The sequence below is a fragment of the Centroberyx gerrardi genome, chromosome 11, assembly GCF_048128805.1.
Source record: "Centroberyx gerrardi isolate f3 chromosome 11, fCenGer3.hap1.cur.20231027, whole genome shotgun sequence".
Classification (NCBI taxonomy): Eukaryota; Metazoa; Chordata; class Actinopteri; order Beryciformes; family Berycidae; genus Centroberyx; species Centroberyx gerrardi.
Genome location: NC_136007.1, coordinates 7,955,373 through 7,974,407, shown reverse-complemented (window position 1 = coordinate 7,974,407; position 19,035 = coordinate 7,955,373). Strand labels below are relative to the sequence as shown.

The 19,035-nt window shown below is 42.5% G+C and overlaps 1 protein-coding gene across 1 annotated transcript in view; it reads left to right on the top strand.

Moving 5' to 3' along the window:
* The window catches only part of fnip1 (folliculin interacting protein 1), a 52,990-nt gene that overhangs the window by 4,750 nt on the left and 29,205 nt on the right, over positions 1-19,035 (top strand). Inside the window, exon 2 of the mRNA XM_071906717.2 lies at positions 14,504-14,633. Coding sequence (XP_071762818.2) covers positions 14,504-14,633 — 130 coding nt within the window. The remainder of the gene's footprint in view (positions 1-14,503; positions 14,634-19,035) is intronic.

Sequence of the window (19,035 nt, the reverse complement as noted above, 5' to 3'; positions counted from 1 at the left end):
TTATTATGCCTTGTAATTGGGTTACAGTAAATGGAAATATAACCATACTAATAAAGGGCAAATTGTAAAAATAAGAAGAACTCGGAAAGCAAATTAAAGGTCCAGGGTGTAATTTTGTAAGGACTTCATGCAGGTCCCACTCAGTCCCAGAATCAGAATCAATTCAATCACTGTTTTTTCTTCGTGATCAGTTTCCAGTTTCAGAGCACATACTGTCATATGATACAAGGACAACAAGACCCCACATACAGGGCAAAGGGACAGTGCAAGACATACTACGGACAGCAGCCTGCATCACTCTACATGTGACGCTCGGCTGAACATTTATAGACATTTGTTTACATATTTAGTCATTCATCTATACTCTACATACTGTATGTACATCCAACATCCAGTGGAGATTCCTGTTGTCCTTCTTTGTGCCACCGCTAGTTCCTGCTTTGTCTTGTGTTGTTGGGTCATACTGTAAAATATCTGAAGGAGATCCTGGAGTTGGTCCATTTTGGCTCTTAACACAAGTCTAATTTAGCTAGCACAGACAATCCCTATCTAAACCAGATCCCCTCCGTTAGGCTGCCATGCCCAGAGCATTATGAAAACATCTCTGTATCATAAATGGGTCTTGGCTCGCCATGACAATTTTTTAAAATAGTTTTATCCCCGCGACAGCAGGGGCTCTATGGATGGTATTGTCAGTCGGTCGGTCGCTCTGTTCACCACTTTATGGGTCACGTGGCCCGCAGGGAATTAGACTGCAGACTCTCAAGCGGGAGACACGAGTTTGATTCCCAGCAGAGACGCTTCCACAAAATTAAATTCAACGTCGCAGGACTGTTAGACTGAGTTGCTGAGTTGTGTAGTTTGCTAGTTTGACTATCGTACAATGGGATTTATTTTTAGTAGTCATTTATTGATTGACTTTCAGAATTGAAGTGTTTGAGCAGTTGATGGAAGCAGTGATCATTACGTCTTATCCAGGGCTCTGCAGTGATACGAGGTCCTAAATTTGAAAAACTGAAAGAAAATGAGGAGCACAGGAAATAAATTTAGAAGCATGATCTATGGACATAATTGAAAATGAATCTCAAGTTACACTTGTCCCGTTCTGCGTTTTAGGTTTCTTGTTCTTTAGTTTCAGTTTATTTCCAGGACCATATGCTACTAGAATGAATGTAGAATGTTGTAGAACATTGTGTCTATCCGCAGTCACCTTTGTTCATTGATTTTACATTGACACTCCAGTGAGTATTTAGTTTTAATTTATGTTTTGGCCTAGTATTTATCAGTTAATTCATTTCCACTGGGTGCTAAAAGTGTATGCACGCACAGTACGGTAAGGTGCTTTGCATAAAAGCATTCATAGATTACAGTATGGCATGTCATTCATTCATTTGTATGGCCTTTCTTCAACCTGGAAGGAAAATTTAAGAACATTGTGACGTGGCTTTGGCTTTCCACAGACACACCATGTGAAGTTCCTCTGCTGGATCCTAAAATCAAACCAGAAAGTTCACTCTGTCACATCACCTACTTAGCCTAGTTTCAGCCTCTAGATTGATTACCCTGAGGGGAGGGGGGGGGGGGGGGGGGAGAAATACAACGAATGACAGGGGGGAGATTGACAGAGAGGCAGGGATGTGCTGACTGCCAGTAGGATTTTGACTATCACAAGTATATTATAAGGCTGCACAATTAATCTTGTCTAATCATATATTGCTTTTATGGTCCCACTATTAGGCTACTAATTGGAGAATTCTGCAATACTGACGTGTTTCATTTTATTTGCCGATTGTTAGTCTATCTCAATAAGAGCAAAGAATAATGTATATGTATGTAGAATATGTAGAATGCTTGCTGCAGTTTAAAATAGTCAAGATGTTGATTTGAGATGTGCAAATTTTGTTCCACAAATCACTCAGTTCAGAATATACATCGAAAATGCAATTCTAACGACAGAGCATTCATTCCCATTTTCTTTATATGATTTGACCGTATGCACTTTTGCGTCGCTTCCAGCACTCGTACTCACCGCGTTTATGCATTCATGTGATTCTTTGCGACACACAGTCATACACGCATTAGTTTTCACTATCACTCCCTTCCTATCATGTGTTGCTGATTCAGAAGAAGTTCTGACACAAGCACAGTCATAGTCAGTGACTAACACACACACACACACAGACACGCACACACAGTGTAAATTCTAAACCCATGAAGGACACTAGACAGGGAAGAAGAGTGATTGCCAAGAAACCATGACATTTGTGCTCCCAATGCCAAGAGCTGTTTGCCTGGGCATGGACAAGCTTCCCACGAAAACATACCCATTAATATCACCCTGTTTTTTTTAAATAGGCCTATAAATTCTCTACATTTTCTTCCTGGCTCTTACCTTGCATCTCTCTATCATACATGACCATTGTAGGGACACAGGAACATTTGTTATAGCTATTGTCTGGCTGCTGTGACTTTGACCCTTTCTCTCCATAAATGTAGGCTAAATGTAAAGATTGATCCCGGCTGATATCAAATTTAGGCTACCCCATGGCTGTATGAATAGCCTCAGTCAACCTGTCACTGGTTGAACAAGGCTAGGTATGAATGCGTAGGCCTCTGGGCGTTGCGGCATCCTCTCACACTCAGAATCATGTGAGTTTTGGAATGCAGAAGTCCTCACCTGTATTCACTGCAGGCAGTCAGGTGCTTCCAGGCCATGTGGGCCAGCTCTTTCAGGGAGTTGCTGTTTACTAGGGATGGGCATTTTAAGTAATTGAAATATTCGAGTACTCGCATTAAATTATTATAGAGTACTCGAGTACTCAGAAAAAAAAAATAACGTAAGAATATGGTCCGAAATTAACACCCAAGCGAAAATGCGGGTAGCTTTCACATTTATGTAAATTGGCCAACAACGGAAAACAAGTGCAATTTGAAATTCATTTATTGAACAACCAGGCAAACCAGGCTTCAATTACCCTATTAAACCATAAATTCAAAGTTAACATAAATAAGAAAAATCTATTAAAAAGTTAACAATATTTAAATGACTGCCTGTAGTCTGTAGGACAGCGGTCTTCAACTCCCAGTTCTGAATGAAATGGCAAGTGACGGTTACATATGACTCTGTGGTAAGAGCTGTCTACGAGTCTGTAGTAATAGCTACCTTGTCGGCACTTACATCTTCTCCACTCTTGTAGCTGTTGTTCGCCGCGATGGTAGCTTGTACTCCGGCTCAACAAACGCCATCAGCTCGCGGAAGCCTTCTCCTTCCACAAAGCTTAACGGGAGCATATCTCCAGTCACCATTTTCGTGATGAGCTGGCTAATCTTCTCTGCCCTGGTGGCATCACACCGGCGTGTGCTAACACTGCTAGCAAATGAGGTGATGTAAGACTGCCTGTTATCTGTCTCCGCTGTTTTCTCCTTGTGCTTAATGCGCAAATGGTTAATCATCGAACTAGTTGTTCTATGATACGCAAGTTTAACGTTACATAGCTTGCACTGCACATTCATTTAGTCTATTTTGTTGAAATACTTCCAAACATCACTCTTATGCATGGTCGCCGTTCTGCTTGTAAGTTACAGGCAGAACGGCGACCAGGCATGTTACAGGCTGTAACGTTAGGTCCTGTAACGATGCGTGCGCAGATCTATCATTTTTGCTAGCAGTCCCGTCCAAAAAATGTAAACTTTTAATATAGAACAGGGTCAATTTACATTTCTATTTATTATATACATATATGGTTTTTTTTACAAAGCAAAAAAAAAAAAATGCGAGTACTCTATACGTTGAACTGTTGAACGAATACTGACGTCCAAATCGAGTACTCGAGTACTCATGCCCATCCCTACTGTTTACTATAACTTAGTCATAGCAAGGCTATTGTTAGTTCAGGGAAGTGTAGCATTTGGGTTGGTGTGCGTGTGTACATGCATGCATCCATGTCAGAGTAAGAAACTCGCCATTGCAACCGCCAGCCCACATTTTCACTATATCACCGGCCAATTAAAGAGAACAAAACTTCCCGCAGGCTGTCTCAGCACTTGTATTCACTGTATTGAATTGATGTTTCGGTCATTAGACCTTCATCAGATAAGCAGAAATGTACTGACCAATCAGGAAATGCTTCATTCCAAGTAATCCCTAACACAGCTTGTGGCATCTTAAACCTAAATGACCCAAATGAACTGCCAAACAGTAGTTGGTTACCTGCTGTGGTGGCTGGTAGAAAAAACTTTCCAGCCACAGCCAAGACTTACTGGCATTGACGTTAATTTTCTGTGTGTGTGTGTCATGGCTTCTTGCCTTGTATCCATGTGAACAAGGTGTGGTGAGCGGCCAGTATTGTGTTTCACCCAGTAGAAAGTGTGACCAGCAGCCAGGGAGTGTTCCCTCTAAGTGGGTGGGTTAATTTTCAGCCCATCAGCATTATTCAGCAAACACCAGTTTCTACATGGTAGGGTTCAAATCAATCGATCAAACTTGATTTCACTGGAATTGCAATCATGTACAGTTCACAAAAAGACAAACAGATAAATATAGATTGAAAGGAAAAAGGACACAAGCAGACATACCTTGGCGAGTGTTTTCTCTACATTAGGTTCGGCTCTGTGTGTTCACCTGTGCTGGTGGAGTCTATGAAGATGTACGTACAGGATTATCCCTAATGAGACACTAGATTGCATTGAGATTGGACGTGCAAGCATGTGTATATTTACTGTTCCTCTATGCCACTGCAAAAAATATAATAACGACAAATAACGCACTTCTCTCAACATGAGCAAAGGTGCATCACTGCACAGAAAGAGCTGCAGCCTGAACTTAAAAGCCTAGCCGGTATTCAGATTTTCAGATTTCAGATTTCAGATTTTATTTACTCTAGACCACACATCGTGGTATGGAGTACAAACATAAAACAAAACAGCAGTACAATGGTAAACAACCAGAATAGATCTTTAACACAAATTAAGTCATTTAAAGAGAGGCAGAACATTACTCAAAAATGCACCCAGTTTACACACTATCCTTGGTTTATCTGTCTGCAATAATAATATAAGTTTAAACATAGACGTGTAAGGCTGTGATACACCAGGCGGTTTGTTGGGCAACAGGAACTGAAGAAAGACACACAGCTTAAATGCACAGTAGAATTCATCTGGGAAACAAGAAGTTGTCATGCAATTAATGCAAGACTGTTAAGACATCTCGTTATTTCTATTCTACTTCCTAGAATAACGGACACAAGACAACTGTGTCCTGCCACATTGTGTCCCTCACCCAGTGTTGCTTTATCTTGGTTGTTGGTTTGGTTTGTTGGACCAGAGTGCAGGCTGTGTGCTCAGTGTCTCAGATTTGAGTCCAGCACATGATCTTTGTCATGTGTTGACCCTTTTCTGCTGTCTTTCTTGTTACTCTCCACTGGGATTAGTGCTGTCATGATAACCAAAATGTCAGTGATACTGTTGCAAAAGATTGAATTCAATATTTAATTTTACAAATGTTTGATACTTTAACCAAATGTGTTCCGCAAGCTCTAATTTGCGCAAAATTCGGAAACATGGCGATAGTGTCAAACCATCCACCATGTCTTGACCTGAATCCAAATCCACCTGAACTGGTTGATAAAACTGGGGCCAGGAGCGAGTTATGGAACTATTTCCCTTACAAAGTTGACAATGAAGTTGACACTTAACCGAAACATCAAACCCGCTGTGCAAATGTTGCTACAAAACTTTCCAAGTCAAATGTAGTAACACATTTAGCGTAGCAAAACATCTCAGTCACCGTTGCTCTGTGACATTGCTTGATGGTTTTTGGTACTGTACTGTAGTAATAACAGATTTGTAGTATTTTTAGTATTGGTATCGGAGTCAAAATTCTGGTATCGCTACATTGGAGGCTGTTTGTAGCAAAAATGCCATGAAAACCTTAAAGTAAAATAAAAAAAGAGTACTGTGGTGTGGCTGGAGGACAAGCTGCTGGACCAAACACAAACCCCTGTCACACACAGTTGGAAGAACGTCACACAGCTTGGACTGAAGGGATATTTATGTAACTGTCTCTCTCTGACACACACACACACACACACACACACACATATTCAAGCAGTGTTTGTCCTTGCTGACTGCCAGCCTATCCAAATGGACACACCCAGGCAGGAACGAACACACACACACACACACACACACACACAAACACACACAAACACATGTGTTCCAGTGTGTGTTGAGAGACGGACGGCTCCTTGAGGTCAGTAAGTAGGCTGATGTCAGACTAACTGCAGTCAAGGAAACCTGATTGCTTTGTCACGACCTTTATCAGTGTACACTTTGGCCAGGAGCAGCTACGGTTGCTCTTGCTGCTGTGGAAAGCGTATCACTGTCAGGGATGTTGGTTTTTTATTTTTAATTCATCGGGAATCAGGAATTATGAAGATCTGTAGCTCCCAACTGTTTGCAGTGGAGATTCCTCTTCTGTAGAGTTGCGTTTCGAAGTGAGATATCCACCATTTGAAGAAGTTGACCCACTCTGACAAAATGATTGTTGGCATGAATGAAAAACACATTAAGGGTTGCTAGTAAAGAGTTGTATGCTATTTAAATATTGAGGAATGTCAGGTAGCAAGCTTCTTCCAAAGTGGATATATAGCGGTTTAGAATGAAACTGCTCATATAGTCCTGTGTAATATAGGATTAATGAGTTTCCCCCTTGATTCCCTGCTTGTTTGTCATCAATTCAGCCTTGCCTGGTTTATTATATTTCGATTTTGAGCAAGTGAAACATATTTGTTACATAGAAACTAATTTACTCTGACACATAGATGGCCTCTAACTGCAAAAAATAAGGTATTGAAGAAAGAATTGTTTTAGAACTGGTACTGAAAAATTGGGTTTTACACTCAACTCTTCTTGTTAGTAACACCCTGCATAATGTGTGAAAGTGAGTAAAAATGCCCCATTTGAAAAGGAAGTGGTGTAAAACTTTCGGTCTTACCCACAGTCGTCTTAGTTCATGAATTAACATGAAACGCAAGTGAGGTTTAGGCTAAGTGATGTAAAGGCCATTATAGCAGCACCGTAGATCCCTTTTAGCGGCAAGTCCAAGTTTCGCTCTTTCATACTGGACCAATGGACTGGACTAAATTCCCATTTATCATACAAAAGTATCCATAATCCATCTGTAAAGGAAGAATCAAAGAGAGATTGCAGGAAAGCATTCACTTCACTATCTGTTCCCTGCTCTGGGAGGTTTCTATTAATTGTTAGTAAATGATGCTTTTAGGAAGAATATTTTTTCCTCTACATTTATGTTATGTGTTTTAAATTTGTCGAGAGAAAGACGGGGAGAGGGAGCTAGAAGGAGAGAGAGAGAAAAAGAAGGGGATTAAGAAAGAACACCAAACAAATCCCCGCAGTCTGACTCTTATCACTGCGCTTTTCTGGCAGTCGGCAGTCCAGGCTTGCTGCTGTTGCTGCCTCTGTACTGTCCGGCACACACAGTGCTCCTCCGATCACCTGACAGTCTCATGTTGTTGTGTGAATTTAGTTCACCGCTATTCTTAGACCCTGCTTTGGCTGGGAGAGAGAGAGAGAAGAGAGAGGAGAGAGGAATAGAGAGAGGGAGAGGGCTGGGGAAAGACTGGCAGACTCACAATGATGCCCAGGTAGGAGCCAGTAATGTTTAACCAGGCTTACATGCCTCCCAAGTGGGCATGATGGTATTGCTGAAAGGAGGTGTAGGTGTAATGTTTGGTTTGTTATTTCTTTTAGTTGTCTTCTGCCTCAGTGTTGACAACCTGTGGCTGTTTTCAGCCGGACAGAGCGAGCAGCAGGGGCTAAGTTTGTGTGGGTTTGGATCTAGTAGCAAGGCGGTACTTTTTCAGCGCCAGGCGTTGGCGATGGCCACGATTGATTCAGTCTAGTGGGGTTAAGTTATGTAATATGGATTAGAGGGTTTGCTGTGCAGCACGCCTTTGTGTTTTTTGGATGAGAGAAAAAAACAGTCTGTGTGTCCTTTCTGTTTAGCTTCAGACGGAGTTTAAGTTAAAGCGGTTTTGTCGTTTCACAGAGTTCTCATCCTATATTTAACAGTACCTTTTTAAGAAATAAGTGAGATGCATTTCAGTAGTAGTTAAAGCAATGCTTGTTGGCTTCTTGGTGTTTTTAAATGTAGTCTAAATTCAAAAGGGACGATGTCGTTTGGGCTTTCGTTTTTAATTGACAGGTTCTTCAAGGAAGCAAATGCCTAAGTGTGTGCGCGTGGGTCCATTGTATTGAGAGGAGATTTTGAGTCATTTTGGTTCAGACAATCGAGGTCAAAGCAGTACAAGTATGTAACAGTCATGAAGTCATGTGCTGCTTTTATGAATGACTCTCCTCTCTCCTCAGTCAGCGCTGTGACTGTCACAAGCTCGCTGACGGGACACTTCCTCCTTCTCTCGCTCTCTTTCTCTCTGTCTTTCAGATGCTTTTTGTCTATCTCAGATGTTTTTGTGTTTGTCTTTCTGCTTTCTGTGACCTTTCTCTTCCCAGTTTTTTAAGCTTAGTTTTGGCTTTCTCTCTGTCTGTTTCAACACTAGCTGCCTTTTCTCCTCTTTTTTTTTCATACTGGTTTTCCCCAGCAGCCCAGATGTTTTGCCGATTCTCTTTCTGGGATTTCTTGTTTTTGACCTCTTCTTTGCTTTTTTGCTCTCTTTTTCTTTTCTTCTCTCTTCCTCTGTTCATGTAGCTTTTTCAGTCTTTCTCTTCACTCTTTCTCTCTCTCTTGTCTCTCTCCCTCCCTCTCCTCTCTCTCCTTCCCTATCTCCTCATTCTCCCTCCTTTTTCTCTCTTTCCTCTCTACATTTTTTTTTATCAGCCTGTCTCTGGTGTAATGTAAAAAAAAAAGGTAACAGTAAACTTGTCATCCCCCCACAAATTATGCAGACCCCTTCTAGGCTAATCTGTAACCAATATGTCACCTCGTTTTGACCTGTAATTGTAGTACCCCCTTGGGCCGGGAAGTGTAATTTTGAAAATGACCGATCCATAGTCTGTCCCCTGTTCAATCATGGGGACAACAAAACTTTTTTGCTCTCTCTTTCTTCTCACTCTTCCTCTTGCTCTCTACTTCTCACTTTCTCTCTGTCTAATTTTGTGTTACACAGTTCTGTAACTGCTCCACTTTCTCTCATCTGCGTGCTGACCTCAGGGCTGGAGAACGACTCGAGGTTTGGCTGCTTTTCAGCAGGATTAGCAAGGAGGAGCGGACTGATGTTGCCACTGAATCTACTGAACGACATCAACCAGCAGCACTGTCTGCAGAATTGTGGTTTAAGCTAGGGCTCAGGGACCATAAAGGGTCGACACATGACACGTCAAGATGTAACAATACCTTCAGCTAACAGTTCAGTTTGATACACGACATTGGGTTTACGGTTAGATATTATGGCGATATTTTGAGCAAAATCTGAATGAAGACAATTATGACTGGAAAATCTCTTCTTCTGAGCAAAAAACAAAAGTGCAAGAGAGGGTGACTAGTGAAAACTTTTTAAGACCTTTTTAATGCCAGTTCATATAAAATATATGACCAATCTCATCTCTAAATAAGCCTGAAGAGTTAAACAACAGGGGATGCATAATTCTGCAGAACTCCTGGGCAATGACATATTTATAGTTGCCGTTACTTTTCTTTCTACTTTATTTAACCCGGTAGCTCCATTGACATTAAAGTGGTAATCAACGACTTCCTTGTGTTTTCCTGTGTAGTCCAATAGCAAACAAACATGCTTTGGGGCCCAACAGATATACTGTAAATCCTCGCTGAACAAAGCATAGACAGCTTCTTATTAAGCCTGTATGTTTTATTGGTGAGACTGTGTTACTAATTGTTTTGTTATTCATTTCACATTTTCTATAGCAGGGGTGGTAATTACTTTGTTGTTGGGGCGCACCACAGCTCAGTGAATACAAATGAAATACTGTATACAGGCTAGCTATATTCTCCCCAGTTATTGTGTTAGGTGTACCTTTTGTGGTTGAGTACCTTTTGTGTATTACAAATGTAGACATTATACTAGAGTATGCCGATGCATTGAAAAAGACCTCCTGATGCGTAATTGGTTGAGTCAGTGTTTTGAATATCGACAGGGCCCCATACAATGTAATTTGAGCTCCTTATGTAGGCCAGGCATGTATTACATCACCTACCGTATTTAGTACTTGGGTCATCATTAGACTGGGTAACAGTAAAGGTTGGGTCTCCCTAGGGATACGAGCCAAGAGGGAAACTTTAGACATTTTTTTGGAAACTGGCTGCCATACCTAGCAGGTTAAAAACCATTAATTTCAGTCAACCTTCAGGCCAAACAATAGAGTGGGAGTCCTGCCCACCATGGTCCCACAACGTGTTTTACCATTGATTTCTGTAGCATGGAAGTTTCATAAAGGCTTGTCCCAGATGTTTCCAAACAGCTAGTCGGTCTAAAACGCGACCAGCATACCATGAGTGTCATTTCACGGTGGAGTCCCGACCCTCTGTGCTCTGCAGCTGTCAAACTACACAAGTAGCTGACTGAATGTGACATAATACCACTGATGTCCATAAGAAATAGATGAAATAGCCTATGGCGCCTAACGCTTGTCTCTAATGTTATTGCGGTCGTTCTACAGCGGCCCGTCCGTGCTACCTTGCCGGTGTTTTGGTCATGCGAGTCAAGAGCCTGCGGTAAGCTCCGCCAATCAGATGTAATATAACACTAGACTGTAGTCAGCTTCACCAATCAGAAGTAATGTATTAATAAGAGAGTCAGACCCAGCTCAACTGTCTTGGTCCAAGATGGCGGTGTGGCATTGAGTTATGGGCTACTGCCTGGTTTTGAACCATTAGATTATGTAACTGGGACAATGAAATGGAAAACCGCAAATAGGAACACAAATAAATATCGCAGCCGAATTTTAAAAACCACAACCGCGATGATTAACTCATAAAATTGCACTTATACCAGCGCTGGATTTGCATTGTTGAAGCTTCAAAGACATGTCCCCTTACAGACTCCCTGCATAATACTCCAGTTAGTTGGAAATATTGAATTGTGTATTTGCTGATTGGAAGTTTCTCATGGTGGTGCCTCCATCGAATATTGCCTGTGAATGGTATCAAAAACCCTGTGGCTGGAATAACCTTTAATAACCCAATAACCTTTGAACCTCGAGAAGATCTATCCTGGTAGGACTGGACGGTCTGGACGATAAGCCTCAGGGTTAATGAACAGTATGTCCTTTGGCCTGTTTGTGAGAACTTGTTGCATGCCTCCGAAGTCACTGATATTTGGGCTTGGGTCCACTAGGACCTATGGGAGCTGTATGAACAGATGGAGCCAAGTGTTGCTAGCCACAGTAAGATGTGAGGTGTGTGTGTGTGTCAGAGAGAGAGAGACATGTCTGTTCTCTGCAAAGGGGGTTTACTGTCTACGCCTTGAGGGGATATTCTTGGCCCTGCCTTGGAATGCCGAATCCCCTACAGACTCAACTAGAGTAGTGTGTTGTCCTCTGGTTTCAGCATCGGCCGAGCCTCAAGGCAACCCTGATACTTCCCTTGTCCTCGTCCTGGGTTAAAACCCACTTTCTGAGCTTTGCTTCTGTCCAATTTAGCTCTTGTGTCACGGTTCTCGCAGAATTCTGACACTTTTTTGGTCACTGCATAATTCCATTTGTATTATTTCATAGTTTTGATGGCTTTACTATTGTTCTAAAATGTGAAAAATTGTAAAAATAAAGTTAAATGCGTCTGTTCAAACTTTTGACTGGTAGTGTAGTTGTACCTTTTTTGTTCATATTTCTATGTATTCCATTATTTCCCAGGAGATATTTGGGCACCATTGATCCAGGGGAAATTTCAAGTAGTGCTGAAAGATGACAAGTTTTTAATGAATAGTAAGGGTGACAGACAATGGAGAAGAGAATACAGTAATATAGAGCGATCACTGATAAATAAAATGCTCCTGTTGCATTCGTGCTTCACCAACAGCCACTGCAGCTATTTCTATCTCAAATATTGCAGGTAGAGCTGAATTACTACCTGCCAGACCATGCTTTGCACCTTCTGATGGCTAAAAATGGAACATAATTTGAATTTTCCAAACAATTTCTCTCAGAGGTGGAGCAACATTGCAGCAGTAGTGCAGCAAGCATGCATCTGTTGAATGTCCACACCTCATTCAAGTTTGGGTGGTGGTTTTGGGCCGTGTAGGTGGGCAGCGCTTCTCCTCCAGACTGAATAGCTTTACTTCCAGGAATGTTGGTCATACTTTGACTCCAGTGTTTGGTAAATATATCACATATGCATGACAGTGTGCACACGCATAGACACATAGTACTGTCTCTCACACACACACAAACACACAGGTATTCCCTGACCTATCAAGGCACTGCGACCAACAACTGAAATACTGTGCGTGTGCGTGTGTGCGTGTGTGTTTGTTTACGAGTTAAATAGACTTAACTGTTCTTGTTCCATGTCAGCCACCCTCAACCCCTTTTCTATAAACACTTGTCTTTAGGGACACCCCCCTGCCCTCCAATAAAAGGCTATATTTAGGTCCATCCCCGTGTCCATCTCCCTGACCCGTCTATCCCTTGAGACTAGAAATCCTCGACTGTCTGTCAGTCTGTCCAATCCCCTGTCATGTTTATAGCCCACTAAATCAAGCAGGGGGCCAAGTTTCCCCAAAGGCAGAGGAGCGTGCCAGAGCTCTGTGAAGATGTGCTGGTGCCCACCGCCAGTGATGGAAAGTTTGGCCACGTTCTTCTATGGACACAATGGTAGATTCAAAAGATGAGCTGGAATGAAATAACAGGTTACCTAGCAACAGCCATGGAGCAGACAATAATGTGGCTGCTCGTAAAAAACGGCAGAGCCCAGATATTTTACTTAACTTTTGGAAAGTATTGCTTGCCAGGAGGAATCTTCCACTGCAGAGAGAGAGACAGAGACAAGCAATCTACTACTGCAAATTCAAATTATTGCTAAAAATCTAAAACTGAAAACAGTAATATGGCAATATGTCGTGCCTTTTTATTGCTTAAAAACTGATCTTGGAAATGCATACAGGCCAGGGGCAATCTGGGTGGGGAAAGTGAACGAGACGCACACTCCCCTTCCTCAACTGTGGTTAAATAATAATATAATAAACTTTATTTGTATAGCACCTCTTTCTTAAAACAAAGAGAGTTTACAAAGTGTTTTACAGAAAACAAGAGGAACAACTCAAAAAAGAAAGACGGACAGTAGTACAGAAGACGGACAGTAAAGGCTCAGTGCTTTGAGCAACATGCCTAACACTGACTCAACTGATCCATTGGAGCAGAGTGGCCAACAGTAGCAGACTGGTTGTACTGGGCAGCTGTCAGGTGTATAACTGTATCAATGTAAAGCAGGGCGGTGCTGAAATTGAGCATACATATACAGAATGTTGAACATTGGCAAATCTTCCCTGGGAAAATAAAGCACCAACAACCGCCTTGGATAAAATCGGCTGAGCAGCAGTGAGTGGCTGGAGTGGTTGCCTGCTGTCTGAGCGCACTGTAAATCCATAGTGGCAGTAGTGGTGGGTGGGTAGTGGGTAGTCTTGGCATATCTCTCTGCCTCCCCACTGGTTGAGGTATGAGATGGAGGAATGGCAGCTATGGCATGGAGTCTGTTGGCTTTGCCATATCCACCAGGAGGGATGACGGCTTAAACAGAGTTTATTACAAGCTTACTACATCTCTACATTTTCCCTCCCACTCAAGCGTTTGTCTACACATACGGAGGAAATGTTGCTGGATATCTGGCAGATACCAGGCTGAAATCGGGTGACCATTTCAGGGAACTCCACAGTTGCTAAAACCTGTTGCTATACAACAAAACAGCTTCTATATAGCATCAGAAAATGTTTTTTTTTTAGCTTGCAGAACTCTTTTTGGTGCTATAAAGAACCATTTAAGAGTGAATGAAATGCCACAAATCACAAGTAATAAACTTTAACAGCCACGCTGGATTTTTCACCCCTTGTTTTGGGAAGTATTTTGTTATTGGACCGTCGCTTAATTATCTCTCTAATGTGTTGAATTGAAATTCCTTGAGAGAAAGTGTGTGTGAAAGATGCAGTGTTTTAAAGAATATGTGAGATGTATTGTAACTTTCTCTTCTCTCATTCTGTCATGTTTATTTCTGTTTCTCTCACTGCCGTCTTATCTTTTTCTCCCACTTGCTGTAGGTGACAGTTTATTGTGACATTGCACTGTTATTGTACAGTAATTTTGTACTAATGTCATTTTCTCTCTCCCTCCAACCCTTCCTCCATCCCCCATCTTTCTCCATCCCTCTCTTCATCCATCCCATCTCTTTCTCCCTCTCTTTCTCCCTCTCTTTCTACCTCACTCCCATCTCCCTTCCCGCCTCCCACTTTCCTATCTCTCCTCCATCCCTTCCTCCCTACCTACCTCCATCCCTCTCTCCTCCATCCATCCCTCCATCTAGCTGGCCCATCCCCCAGCTGGAGCCCAGTCAGATCAGGTTGATAGTGTACCAAGACTGTGAGCGGCGCGGCAGAAATGTCCTCTTCGACTCCAATGCCAAAAAGAGGGGCGCAGAGGAAACCCCCATCACTGTGAGTGCCATGTTGTTTTGTCTTTATTTGGAAGCCCACCCCTGGTTTTGTGCATAGTAATGGAGAAAGACAGTTGGTTCCAGGCCCTTCTTATAATTTCAGGGGATTTAATACAGGCAGGGAATCCGCAGGTCTTTAAAAAATAATTCTAAATCTAAATTTAAGGCCTTTTAAAGTATTAAAATAATCCAGTTACTGGTGGTCTTATCACCTTGCAAGGACAGGCTTCTTTGCACTACATGTTCACTTTTAGATTAGTACAGAACAGAGTTCGTAGTACCATATGCAAAACATGTTTTTGCATATGATTCCTTTACTAAACACAATTGGATTTAATGCCACTTAACAATAATTTCCCTGTTGTCCTTTCTCTTACTCTGTTTCAGAGCCTGTGTTCATTTGGAAATAGGCAGGTTTTGCCAGCTTTGTTTCTTTATTTTGGTTTTTAGATTGGTTTTAAATTCAGTTCCAGGTAGCAGTAAAAAGGTCTTCAAAAAGTCTTAAATTTGGCTTTCTGAAAACTGCACAAAACCCTAAAAATACAACTAGAAAATAAATTCACACAAATGTGAAATGACCGAATAGATGAGGGAAGATATGAGGAGTGAGACAGAGACAGGCAGAAACAGAGAGACAGTCGTAACAGTCGTAGAGACAGACGGAACGGAGGCATGATTAGCAACAAAGGTCTTGTGACGGATTCAAACACATGATGTTAAGCGTACACGCTCTGCACCTTATCCTGTTTATCCACCAGGACGCCCCACAGCCCCACAGCGAGCAACATCTAACCAGGGGATCAAGAGTGGAAGGCAGGGAATGTGTCCTGTGGGAGAGGCTGGGTGTCCTGACTGTGTGTGTGTGTGTGTGTGTTGTATACGACTTGGAAATTATTTTTACAAAATGGCAATGGTGTATGAGAGAAGGGCACAAATGTGATTTTGTGTTGGAAAATGTGTCTTTAGGTTTGTGTGCTGAGTGAGACATTCCTAATTTTTGTCAAACAGGTAGAGAAAGTGTGTGTGTGTGTGTGTGTACGAGACGGACAGAGCTCTCCACTGCGGCATTCATAAAGTGGCAACACACCCATGTATACAATTATGATAAGACCAGTATTGCAACAGCATAGCAGTCTTTATCAGGGTGTGTGCATACTAGCTATCAAATGTGCTAATTACGTCTCTTGGATACCAGCCACGGGTGTGTGCAAACAAGACAATTTTCCATGCAAATTCATGCATGCACGGCCACCATTCATTTTTATTATTATTATTTATTTATGTATGTTGGTGTAATATGTTTTTCGGCCATCCTTGCCGCTGTGTGTGTCTGTCTGCGGTGCGAGGACCCTGACCGGTTTGTTCTGGTGCTCTTATCTCCAATAATAATAGCATCAGCTGACAGCCCATGTGTAAGCAGCATTCTTTCATCCTCACATGACAGCCGTGTCACTCCCTGTCTCTCTCTCTCTCTCTCTCTCTCTCTCTGGCTGTCTAACTCTCTGCTTGTCTGTCTGTCTCTCTCTAACTCTCTCTGTCTCTACCCTCTTCTCCCTCTCTAAATTTCTCACTCTGTCTCTCTTTTTTCTCTTCACCCTTTTCTAAATCTCTCTCTCTCTCTCTACCTGTCTCCCTCCCTCTCTACCTGTCTCTCTCTCTGCCTCTCTCTCTAATTCTCTCTACCCATTTCTACTTTCTAATCTGCCTCTCCAAATCTCTCTCTCTACCTGTCTCTATGCCTCTCTCCGTCTCTCCCTAATTCTCTCTTTACCCTTCTCTACCTCTCCACCCCTCTAGATCTCTCTCTTACTTTACCTCTGTGGCTGTCTCTCTCTCGCTAACTTCCTGTTTCTCCCTACCTCTCTCTACCTTTCCAAATCTTTCTTTCTACCTCCAAATTTTTATTTTACTCTCTTTCTCTCTCCTTCTCGGTCTACCTTTCCTTCTCTTTCCTGTGTCTCTCTCTCGGTCTACCTTTCCTTCTCTTTCCTGTCTCTCTCTCTCTCTCTCTGTATGTCTTTGTCACTCTACCCCTCCCGCCTCCTCCTTCTCCTCACCTGTCTCTCTGTCTGTCTCTCTCTATGTCTACATTCTGACCTGTCTATCTTTTTCTCAGCCAGTCCTGTTTTTGTACTGACCGGTTTCTCTGTCTGTCTGGTTGTCTCAATCTCTGCACTGCCTCACCCTCTCTTGTCTGTCTGTCCGTCTGCCTCTCTTCATCGTCACGTCCTCAGCCTTGCCACCACACACACACACACACACACACACACACACACCTCCTGCTGACTTTTGTCACCCTGACATTGGAAATAGGATCGTCTATTTGCTCAACATCCTACACTCATAAACATGTGGATTTACTGAAGCAATACCACTGGATTGGACCAATGCCAAATATAGAACTGCAATAAGAATAGTTATGCTGTGTGTGTGTGTGTGTGTGTGTGTGTGTGTGTGTTGTTGGTTGTATGGCTTTCTTACACAGTGACAGTTGTTTGAAGTGAGCCATTACCAAAGCCCTAGCTAATGCATCGAGAAATGCAATAAGAAGAGTTATGCTGTGTGTGTGTGTGTGTGTGTGTGTGTGTGTTGTCTGGGGTCGTTGCCAATGCGTTCAGTGCATTCTGCATGGTTAGGGCTTAGCCAGCTACTGTGTGACTTCTGTCACATGATGGCTGTTTTTTTTTTTTTTCTACCCAGAGGATTTGGTTTCCTCCTGCCAGCTCAGAGAGAGAGGGAGAGGGAGAGGGAGAGAGAAACGAGTGAGCAAGTAAGAGAGCCAGGAAAGGGGTGAAAAAGAGAGAGAGGTAGGGAAGAAGAGAGGAAAAAGGCAGGGAAGGAAGAGGAAGGAAAGAGAGAGGAGGGAGGAGTGAGAGCAGTAGGGAAGAAGAAAGGGAGGAGAGGTAGGGAAGGAGTGATAGAGAGAGGTAGGAAAGGAGAGAGAGATAGGGAAGGAGAGAGGTGGGTGGGAAGGGAAAGAGAGGGTCAGGGGAGAATAGAGAGAGAACAGAGAGAAAGGTAGGGAAGGAGAAAGGTAGACAAGAAGGAGAAAAAGCTAGGGAAGGAAGGAGAAAAAGCTTGTGAAGTAAAGAAAGAAATAGAGCTAGAGAAGGAGACGTGAAAGAGATAAAGAGAGTGGTAGGAAGGAAAGAGGGATGAAGTTGGAGTGGTGGAGGGGGAGAGGGAGGGGGAGAGGGAGGGAATGATTGCAGTGCTGCTCGCTCACGAGTTCCTGGGAAAGTCATATGACTGGCAGTCACATGCTGCTGGCCTCTGTGTACACGCCTCACACTGCACTGCAGCGGACACACACACACACTGACTCACGCCCACATACACACACACACACACACACACACACACACACACACACACACACACACACACACACACACTCTTTCTCAGACTCAGAATGGCTTTATTAGCATGACAAGTATGCTTGTGTTACCAAAGCACTCATGTACTGTATATGAATAAGAATTAACAGAAAATGTAAACAAATAAAAGGAAGTTGCATACATTCTTGCAATATTTACAGATAGACAGACCGAACAAAATTAATCAAAAACAACCATCTCTCTCTCTCTCTCTCTCTCTCTCTCTCTCTCTCTCTCTCTCTCTCTCTCTCTCTCTCTCTCTCTCTCTCTCTCTCTCTCTCTCTCTTTTTCTGTTTCTCTCTTGCTCTCCAGTTCAGTTTCTCTTTGTCTCTCTCTCTTTTCTCTCTCTCTCTTCCTCTCTCACACACTGACAGTGGTTTCAAGTGAGCCATTACCGAAGCCTGGCTAAGCGCGCACTCCCCCCCTCCCTCCCCCTCGTCCCGCCTCCCGCCCCAAATGCATTCCTCTTGAATAGGGTGCCAAGTTAAGAAGGCACATGACACAGGCTGATTGAGCCTGTTTGCTGTTTACAGAAGTGCCTCTTGGTTGGGTTTATTTGCTTTTAACTTGAACAATTCAGCGTCATTTATTTATTTGCATCAATATGTGCAACTCCTAGCACAGAGTACCAGCTGTAGGACTACTGGGTTTATTATATTTTTTGGGACTGGTTAAAATGTTGTTGCAGGGTTGAGGTAAAATCGGATTAGCTGGAAATGTGACTGTTTTAAGCCTTTTATAGGTTACTTGTGTCTTTAGCCTATTTCTTTAATTATGTTGTATACAGCACAGGCCTCCGTAAGTGAAATCCCCCTGACATGAAATCCTTTTGACTACATTATAATCTGCTACTACATGTATGAGGATAGACTTTCCAGAACTAAAAGCATTAATGTCTCTCTTGGTGATTTAACAAACTTGTACACAAAACGGCCAATGGGTTCTCGCCCATTTTTGTTGCGTTCATTTCATTCAACCATCGTAAACAAAACCATGGTGTCATTATTACTACATCTTTGTTTTCTT